Raw genomic sequence first — 10,487 nt, forward strand, 5'->3', positions numbered from 1 at the left:
CCTCTTATAAGGCCCCTACTTGAGTCTATTGACCCGGGTCCCAGAAAACTTCTAACATACCTGCATCTTTCAGAAACATAGGGGCTGATTAGGATGGCGGACGGATCGCCACCGCCATGCAGGCGGTGGCGATCTGTCCGCCATCTGTGCCCGTCCGCCACCAATTTCCCCCCGCCATATTACAATGGCGGGGGGGACCGCAGTGGACAGAAACACAGCCCGCTGCTTTTCCGCCCCGGTCGCCTTGGGTTCTTGGGCGAAAAATGATTCATATGGCTGGCGGTCCGCCAGCCACATTACGATGGCAGGATGCAGATGCCTTTCGCCGCCACGGAAAGGCTTACGGGCTTTCCTTTGGGGGCCCGTTGCGGGCCCCCAGGGTGAAGGGGGGTGCACATGGGGGGTACCCATGGTACCCCCCTGCGTTTCACAGTACAACATGGCAGGCACCGTGCGGTGCCTGTCATGTTGTGCTGTAAAATGCACAACAAGCATTTTTGACATTGCGGCAGACGGTGCTGAAAGTCCTGCCGCAATGTTAAAAATGCGGGATGCACCCGCCACTGTGGCGGGTGCATCCTAATTCGGGGCATGGTACCTCCGCCCTTGTGGCGGATGGTCCCTGCCCCAGACAGGATGGCGGACGGACTTTGTCCGTCCGCCATCCTAATCGGCCCCTTAATTCGGCAAACCTTAATAGGTTTGCACAGAAACACAATATGAAATGCCTTCTTTTCAACTGAATTAATCCTAATAAAAAAACTCCTTCAAGATTTTCAGTTGCTTTAAAATGTTTCGCCACACAATATTTATTCATGTATGTAAACAGTAGACTATCTCTGCCGTCTCTGATATTCCGGACCTTGATTTAAAGTTTTTTTTTGTTTTTTTTATAAATCATTGTTGTTTAGAAAACTAGTCTGTAATAGGCAACATTTCATGCCGTAATTTTTCTACAAATATTTATTTTTCCAATCAAAACTATATATTACACTTGGCTGAGAGAAATTGCTTTTTCTAACCTCCCTTGCTAAGGATATGAAAAAGTCGATAAGGTGGCATAAGTATTACTTTTAACAAGGAGAGGAACCTAACCTTGTTCTTTTTTTTCTTCTTCAAATATTCTATACATTTAAAAAAAAAAAAAAAAAAAAGCAACAAAAATACAATGAATGCAAATGTCAAGAGGCCCAGTATTCTTCGTCTCTTCTTTTTCCTGTTTCTTTTTTCACTCATATTATTGAGTTCACCCTTGGGGCCTATGAATCATAGTTACTGACCCTGGGCAGGGAACTCCACTCCGCCGGCGGATCTATCCGTTTTTTTGCATACTTCGCATTCCGTTGAGAACGTGAAGTTCATGCAAAACTTCTGACTTCACATCGGAGCTCAGCCTGACCCTCCTGTCTCCACCACCCTCAATAAATATTTGTAAAAATTAAAATGAAGGTAATTAAAACACACTTACCTTTATTGCTGGGTCTCCGGGCTGTCCTCCTTCTCCTCGCCGTGGTCCTGCAGAATCCCCACGTCAGACGTACCTCAAGGTAGTACTGCGCACTGTCTGATGCTGTATGCTATAGTGGGTGGAAACAAAATGTGAAAGACACACTGATAGACAGATTGATGAAGAAAGCTGACTAAAAGCCCCTTTAATTGAATATATAATAAAAATTATTTTAGTAAAATCTAAACATCTTGGCTAATACTAGCCATAAAAAGGAAGCTCAAACAATCATGTAAAGTTCTGAATATTATCACTTCACCATTTGTTTTAATTAAACAACATCATGGAGAGTGGCCCATCAAGCTCTATCGATTAACAGGATGCCTATTTTCACATCCCAATATGTTTGGGATAAAATTAGGAAATGCCACTTTCAATGCAGGGTCCTCCCTCTCTGCTTCAAATGACCACGGCATGTTTTCTCAACATGCATGATGGTGGCAGCAGCAGCTTCCTTACATTACACAAGGATCTTAAACTACTCCTCCATGGATGATTGACAGCTCTGTGCCATCGTCTGCCACTAAGTAGCACATTGCTTCCTGCAGGAACTACTGTTAAGATAACATTGACTGTATATGTCGGAATAATGGTAAATAAAGTTTTTTTTTTAAATCACAACATTAAAAACCATTGCTTTAGATAAAAGGGTTGGTTTTGTGGAGAGATACATTAACCTGGCAAAGACCAAGAGCAGCAAATGAAATTAAAGAACACAATTCTTTAAAAAAAAAAAAAGTTCTTAAAAAAAGAAAGTTGCACATAGGTAACTGACAACTTTGGGCCTTGTTCTGGACTTAGGCCTGCAACTCAATGCACCAAGTCAATTTGTCAACCAAGATGTGTAATACTTGGGAACAGTCTGAGATATAACCAGCTCAGAAATATTTCCTTCCGAGGAATAACTCTCTTCTATGCACAGAAAGTGCTATATTCTGAAGATGGCTTGTAACCTGATGGTCAGGCAAGTCTCCTCTCTCATAGGCTCTGTTGCTTTGTGCATTTCCTAGTCCTCAGTTTCATGGTGCATATGTGGCCACTTCAGAAAATGCCTGGAAAGTTTATGATCTCAAAGATCAGGTGACCATACTGAATGGATCACAAACAACTTGGCTTTCCAATTTCTATTATGTTGATGCCAGAAGATGACCATACACCATGGTTTTTATTTAAGACGGCTCCTCTGAGCCAGATGCATCTCTTGGGAGACAGTATCTAGATAGGTATCTTTTCAGCAGAGCACAAGAGAATATTTCTTATTTATTTATTTGCCACTGAAGCAAATGCAAAAGGCCTAGACTATGTATGGATTCCAATTCACTGAGGTTAATTCAAATGGTCATGCACTCTCAATGGAGTGGTCGAGGACATGTTGATATCCCGTTCCTGTTATCCCTCTGATACTAAAGGTGATTGCCAAGTTCAGACAGAATGCAGATGATTCTTTTATTCCAAACTTGTTTTTTCGATAGTGGCTCGTGGATTTGCTCCATCTATATATGTTCGTCGGGAGATTTCGGGAGCACGTAACCTACGGGCTACCCTACAATATGGCTAAATGAAGTCCACTAAGTTAGAATAAATACTTTGAAGGAAGCCAAACACCCTTCCATGAGCACATCCTACACCTCAAAGTGGAACAGGTTCTGCAAGTAGTGTCCGGAGAAGCAGGTCAGCCTGAACACTTGCCAAGTGGAGAGCGGTATTGTCTTATCGACCATGTTTAATAGATGTAAGCTGAAACTCAGATTTCCAAAGTATATTTGGCTACTATTACTGCATACCAATCAGAGCATCTCCATGACAAAAAAAATTCTACTTGGTCTTAAAAAGGATTGACATTAGTTGTGAGACCTCCCCTTACATGAGAGTGAATATTGTCTTCTCAAAAAAATGAGGTCTCCTTTTGAACCTACTAATATTGCTTATCGCCAGATCATATAAAAAAAGTTCGTATTTTAGATCTAGAGATGAAGATAGTCATTTTTGTATCAATGAAAGTGTCCTTCTTACTGACTATGACATCTGCTCGAAGAGTGAGTGAACTTCTGAACTCACCCCTCTCAAACAATTTATTTGGTCACCTTGTTTACAAACGCTATTACTCTGGGTCAATGGTTTCTTCATGTTCTAGATGTAAAAAGAAAGGGCCCAGGTGCTTTGGAAAAGGCAAGCACATCTGTAAATCAAAACAGCTATTTGTCTGCTGCAGCAGCGGCCCATGCAGGTAAGGGTGGTGTGGGCGATGGGTGATTTCAACAGATGACCACAAAATTAAATAAATAATCAATTTACCCTCGTCGTCGTCTGTTCAACCCCCCCCCCCTCCCCACCACCACCCAGCCCCACTGCTCTTACCTGCATGGCCAGCTGCTGGTCTGCTGTGGAGCGGGAAACATCCTTTACAACGCAACTTTTACTACGCAGTGCCTTTACGACGCAACTTTTACAACGCAAACCATTACAACGCATTGCGCTGGGGGGCGCTCTAGGATAGGGAATACGTTTAATTTACTGTCCAACACCTTCCCTAGTGTCCACGGGGACTGGAGTTGGAATAGTAAATTAAACTATTCACTATCCAGCACCCCAAAGCACTATGCATTGTAAAGGTATGCGATGTAAAAACCGCGTTGTAAAGGCATGCGATGTAAAAGTATGCGTTGTAACGTCATACATCCCTGTGGAGCTGTTCACTCTGGCTTGGGTCTATCTCAGCAGATGAATGCAGCATGGCCAGTTTTAAAAATCATCCCATGATACAACATAGCACACAGACTGCTGCCCTGTAGACTTATGACTCAATAAACCAGGCAGTCACCATGTCTGGGTGAAATTTAAATTGCATTCAAATACAAATTAGTAATTCACATAATTTCAGGAATTCCTGAAATTACACTATCATGCCCCTTTGTGTAATTACACTCCGTTCACGGTAAACAGTTACAGTGAACTCACATGAACTACAGAATACAAGCTGCTGTAGTTCACAGTGCTTTTTTTAAATGCATCCCTGTGCCAATAATATAGCTAAAATGATGGGTTTCCATTTTGCATGATTATGCATAATTTTGCTGAAATTAAGTGAAAGCAAATTAGATGAATTTCGCAGATCCATTCAAATCTGTCACAGCTGGCCAACCCCAGAAATCTGCAGGTCAGCAACATGGACATGTGTTCATACTTTTGCTAAGCATCATATCATAGGCCCTGAAATCACAATAGATTCAATTATGAGTCAGGAATCCACGAGTAAACTTTTTTATCTTTTTCCATGTGTCGCTGGTGGTTAAGCTTGATATACCATTCTCCCGTCTATGTATATTGAAGAGAATCCCAAGAAGGAGAAGGAAAAATCGCTCACCTGCCATCAAAGGAATCAATCGTGAGTAGGGGTATCCTCTCTGAATTCATAAGCAGAAGACCGGATTTACGAAGACCTTGCTTTGCCCCTGCCGTGACTCAAGGCTACGCAAGGCTTTTACTAAGCCGCACAAAGCCACCTTGCGTGGGTCTGCATGGGTTAGTAGATCCAGTGTACCTCAAGGTAGTGTTACTCCGCATTGGGAAGGTATTCCGTGGGTGCTACAGGAGCCTTCTTATGCATCCAACAATGGATTGTGATGCAATCCGGGATATACTAAACCTGGGACTGGGTTAAAATGCTAAGCCTTCCCAACAGAGGCATAACGAGGTGAAATATCTCTGTTTTTCCTCGCTATTTCCTCTTAGTACTTGTCCTGCAGAAATAGAAAGAGTAGAATATCTCTAACGATTCTTTTTGTGCAGGAAGGAGTGCCTTCTTGCACACAACCAATCCTGCCCGTAGCGCAGGCACCAATGCACTATGGCGCACAAGTGTCTGCATGGGACTTGGATGCATTCAGGGTACCAGTGTAGGAATGCATCATATGTTAGATGATCTGTCACATTCCTCCTCCCCTCTCTCACTCAAAGCAGCACAGCAAATTGACTTGGTGTGTGGCATGACATTTTGATAAATACTGCCCATGGTTTGCATTTGGGTGTTTGCATATCCTCTGAATGACTTCCAGAACTAAGGGGCCCATTAGGATGGCAGGCGGATCTCTCCCGCCGGGCCGGCGGTATCTATCCATGCCTGATTGACCCCCCAGCCATATTAGTATGGCTGGGGGGTCCGCGTCAGATGGAAAGACCGTCCGACCCATTTCCGCTGGTCGACCGGGCGGAAAAGGGGCATAATATGATGGCGGTGTCTGCAAGACACCGCCATCCATATTATGATGCAGGTGGAGAACAGCCTTTCCATGGCTGCTTTGCTGCAAGGCAGGTACCCCACTACATTTGCATGCACAAGGTGGCAGGCACGTTGTGCATGCAAATGCACAACATGCTTTTTTTACATTGCGTCGGGTGGTACTTACAGAAACGCCCGCTGCAATGTAAAAAATGTGGGATGCGTCCGCCAGTGTGGTGGGCGCATCCTAATTTGAATGGGACCGCCGCAACATCAGCGGTCGGTCCCATGCTCTGATGCGGTGGCGGGTGGAGTATGCCCGCCATCGTAATAGGCCTCTAACTGCCTAACGGACCTTCAAGGTGTGATAAAAGAGTGCGGCTTCAGGAGCAATTATTGTTAGTGTCAGTTTCACTCAAATGTACTCGTTTTTGGTTTAAATGGCGGCCTTAAAAAAGGTTAGGCTGCTTTGCCTTAGACCAAGTTGATTTTAAGCAAAATTATTAAAGATGGGTTAGAGATATTGTAAACTTATAAATTAGGAATGCTTGATTACGTATGATGCAGAACTAAGATTAAAAGTACCTAACTTTCTTTTTCTCCTAGTTTCCTTAGCACCTCGCTTTCTAATGATTTATCGCCCACCTTTTGCATATTTCCTTTTCATCCATACATGTTTCTGTTGCAGAAGTGTAGATAGAGGGGAGTATTGGGTATATAAACATTGGCAACCATTTGGTGCGTGTTCAAAAATCAGGGTGAATGCCTAATTCATGAGAACAAAACACACATTTACCTCTCTCCTCACTTTTTATTAATATTTTTTCTGTTTTTTAGATCGCCATTTGGACCATCAGCGTGGATTTTTGCTTTGAAATCAAATTTGAAAATGTCCACCATCAACAGAAGACGTGTCTTCGTTTTCTTCACAGTTATGGTTCTGATAACGCTGTACAGTATGAATTTATATACAACAAAAAGCAAGCATTTGATAGCAAGGGGAATAAAACCGGACAACTCAGGTTTAACCCATGCAACAGAATTAAAAAATAAAGAGAAGTACACATACATTGGCAAAGTTTCTGGAGGTACTATCACACCTTTGGAAAACAGAAGAATGTTCATAGTCGGTGCATACCGTGATGACCGAGAAACACCGAGAATTCGGGTCATTGCAATTGCTCACCACCAAGAGGTGAAAGAGCTGTATTGCTGGCTTCACTGTCGGTCTCGACGCGGCTACTTGTCCATAAAGAAGGCTACTATCCTCATTCATGCTAATAGGTTTGGATTTCCTTATGGCCCAGCAGATGTGCTTTGCTCTGAACCCCCTAACTGTGACCCAAAGTACATGTCTCTTAATTGGTCACCTGAAGGCGACAGTGACCAACTACCCGCTTTTGAAATAAAGAATCGTAACCCTCAGCCGATTACTGCGAATTTTACAGTATGCATTTCCAACTTGTTTGGAAATTACAATAACATCCTACAGGTTGTACAGTCAATAGAGATGTATAAATTGCTTGGAGCACAAAAGGTCATGATATATCGAACTAACTGCAGCGGAACATTGGATCAAATGCTGCGGTACTACTCCTCGGAAGGGACGGTGGAAGTGGTACCTTGGCCGATTCATGAGTACCTGAATACGACAAAAGCATGGAAATACTCAAAGGATCCTAAAGACATTGGCTACTATGGACAGACAGTAACACTCAATGACTGTATCTACAGAAATATGTACAGAAGCAAATATGTCATACTCAACGACCTGGATGAGATCATTGTGCCCTACAAACATGAAGATTGGCCAAGCGTGATGGACCATCTCCAGAATCAGAATCCAGAGGCTGGTATATTCCTTTTTGAAAACCATATATTTCCGAAAACTTTATTTACATCCACTGACTGGTTTAACACATCGTCTTGGAAAGCCGTACCCGGAGAAGATATTCTCCAACATGTTCAGAGAGAGCCGGACAGGGCCACCTTCTTCAATGCCAGAAAGATGATCCTAAATCCCAGGAAGGTCATTCAGTCATCTGTTCATTCTGTTCTTAAGGCCTATAGCAAGAGCTTTAGGGTTCCTATGGATGTGGCGATCGTGTCCCACTGGCGAGGCCCGCTGCAGGCTGCCCTGCCTAAAACATCCCTCATCAAGGATACAACAATTTGGAGATTCAATCTTTCTCTGATCAGAAATGTCAACAGAGTACTATATGAAACAAAGCAAGTAGCAGTGACATGATTAATTTCATGATATGCCTTGTAAGAAACTGTTGTTCTGTGTCCAAGTATCAGCCAAGGGCTCTAACAAAGGGCATCACTGTAATGGCTCAACTGGACAGGTACTTCGGGGACCATCTCTTACCTCAGTTGCTAATGAGGAATCTGTTTAAGTGGAGAAGAAGAACGTCAAGCGCATATTTAATATTTCACAGAGTGTTGTTCTTCTGACATAGGCTCTGGAAGGAATTGACTTTTTCAGTAGCACTTTCTAGCCTGTCTGGTAGAACTGTTTAAACACCACCACCGCCACCAAAAGCACCCGTTTCCACCTTGTCGCTCTTCTTTGTCACACTCCTTCTATAATTAGGTAAACCTTCACCCTGGAGAGAACCAAATGAGTCGCCCCCTTAGAAATAGGAAAAAAAACACTCTCACTATTTTTAGGGTTTGACTCCTCCTCTTCCTGTTTTCATAAGAACTCCCAGGACTCAACTGACATCCTGTTCTGTACATCTCCTCAGAAGGCAGGGTATGCCTTTCCGTTTTTTCCAGAGTGACGTAGTTGTTTGTTCATACTTGGTTTTCCTTTTCTATTGGTATCCCTAGGGTTTCCGATATTCAATTAAAACTGATTATACCCAATAAAACACCACCAAAGGGAATATTTGTTTTTCAGTGAAAACTGGAAAGCACTGTTTTTTTCTGCAGTTTTTGCTGTTCTGGCACCCTCTGGTGATAAATAGTATAAGTGCAGTGCAGCTATTACCTCTAAGTATTCTATGATGCATGCTCCCTCTATGGCCCACATAGGCCCTGCTAAGTCACCAAAATATGCCCTTGTGTATGTCTGCAAGGTTCCCGGATCCCTAGCACCCAGGTCCACTTCCATTTTGAGAGCATTGCTCGCATCATATAGCTTCGGCTCTCTGTTCACTAAATGTTGCTATATAGTGGTCAGCAGGTTTGAAGCTGAATTCTCAGCAGTGCCTCAGTCAAGGGAAAGGAGCACCTCCAATATTACATCCTCCTTCTTTGACAGCAGGGCAGAGCTTTTCTTTCTGCAATTCAGGTAACGGGATTGTGGCTGCAAAGATCCCTGTGTACATACATGTCTCCACAATCAATATCAAGCGCTACACTGGTTGTCAGTTGGTAAAAGGATCCTATTCAAAATCTTGTTGATCACATTTAGAGCCTTTCATCAGCAGGGGCCTAAATATCTGTGCAATGGCTTTAAGCGATATTATCCCACTCGCTGCCTGAGGTTGCTAACCAGAATCTATTAACCATCCCCAGATTTAGATTGGCCACCAAGGGAGGAAAGTCTCTTTTTGTCCTGGGTTCCAGAGCTTGGAACAAGCTTCCTCCTCACCTTAGGTTATTATGTCATGAAACACAGTTCAGGAAGGCGCTAAAGACCTGGGTGTTTTCCCTTACAGATGCAGCCTGCATAGCACTGGTATAAGCGCCCCCATCGATCAGTCTCTTCCTAAACCGTTTCCATCTGGTTGAGCGCCAAGATACTCCATGGAGTGATAGATGCGCTATATAAGTGTCCCATACATTTACATTTACATTTACATTTACATTTACATATCCTCACATAAAACACTACGCCCAATACTCCATTTTTTTAGGTCTATTCTGGGATTGCTATGAAAAAGTGAAAAAGAAAAAAGTTTTTATTGTTTCAGTTAATAAAAACCATACAATATCGAAAATACTTACACCCTCTATAACTTAAAATATTTTTAGCACAGGATTTCATAAGAAAGTTATTAAAAGAAGATTTCATTAAAAAATATACAGTGTTGCTGACTTTCTAAATAATAACAGGACATAGAATCCTTTTAAAACCCATCATATTTTATATATAGTGTTGCGATGGTATGGCACTCACGAAATCAGGAGGCCACTTTAGATCTCTAATAAACTCTTGATGCCTATCCTCATGTTCCATCTCACATATTTTTAATGATTCACACACATCTGTCTTTGACATAATTCATCATGCCTGATAACCGAAGCAGTTCCACATAGAAATGATAATAGAACATCAGGGCACAGTTCCCTGAGTCAATCATGGCATTCAATAAACTGCAGGCAGGTGTCAGTAAGGCAGTAAAGGTGGCAGGCGCCCTGGTGCAAGCAAACACAATAGGCACCCGCTCTGCTGGTGGGCTATAAAAATAAAACCATAATTGGAGTTCAGATGTCACCAAAGACTCCTGGTGCCACTGCACCTGATGCACTAAATATAGCTCAGCCCTGGCACGTAAGCACACTTGTTCAATAATTTATGATCTGTAACTGACTGAATGCTTCTAAATGCTTGTATTATATGTTATAAATAGCATTTGCATTGAGCGAGATCATGACTAAATTTCTTTAGCGCCTGTCTGAAACAAAAGACCTTTATGTGCTAGTCATCCAAGTAAAGATGCTGCCCAGTGTGTGTCCCCTTGCTATACTATACCGTCCACCCAAAAGCAATTTCCAAACCCAATAAATCCCAAAGGCTACCTATTTGCT

The 10,487-nt window shown here is 42.6% G+C and overlaps 1 protein-coding gene across 1 annotated transcript in view; it reads left to right on the plus strand.

Annotated features, from left to right (window-relative positions):
* LOC144756358 (uncharacterized) overlaps positions 1-8,602 on the plus strand; it is a 100,650-nt gene extending 92,048 nt beyond the window's left edge. The window contains exon 2 of the mRNA XM_078646119.1: positions 6,564-8,602. Coding sequence (XP_078502245.1) covers positions 6,616-7,974 — 1,359 coding nt within the window. The 5' untranslated portion in view covers positions 6,564-6,615 and the 3' untranslated portion in view covers positions 7,975-8,602. The remainder of the gene's footprint in view (positions 1-6,563) is intronic.
* The last annotated feature ends 1,885 nt before the right edge of the window (positions 8,603-10,487 follow it).

Source organism: Lissotriton helveticus, chromosome 5_1 (genome assembly GCF_964261635.1).
Source record: "Lissotriton helveticus chromosome 5_1, aLisHel1.1, whole genome shotgun sequence".
NCBI lineage: Eukaryota > Metazoa > Chordata > Amphibia > Caudata > Salamandridae > Lissotriton > Lissotriton helveticus.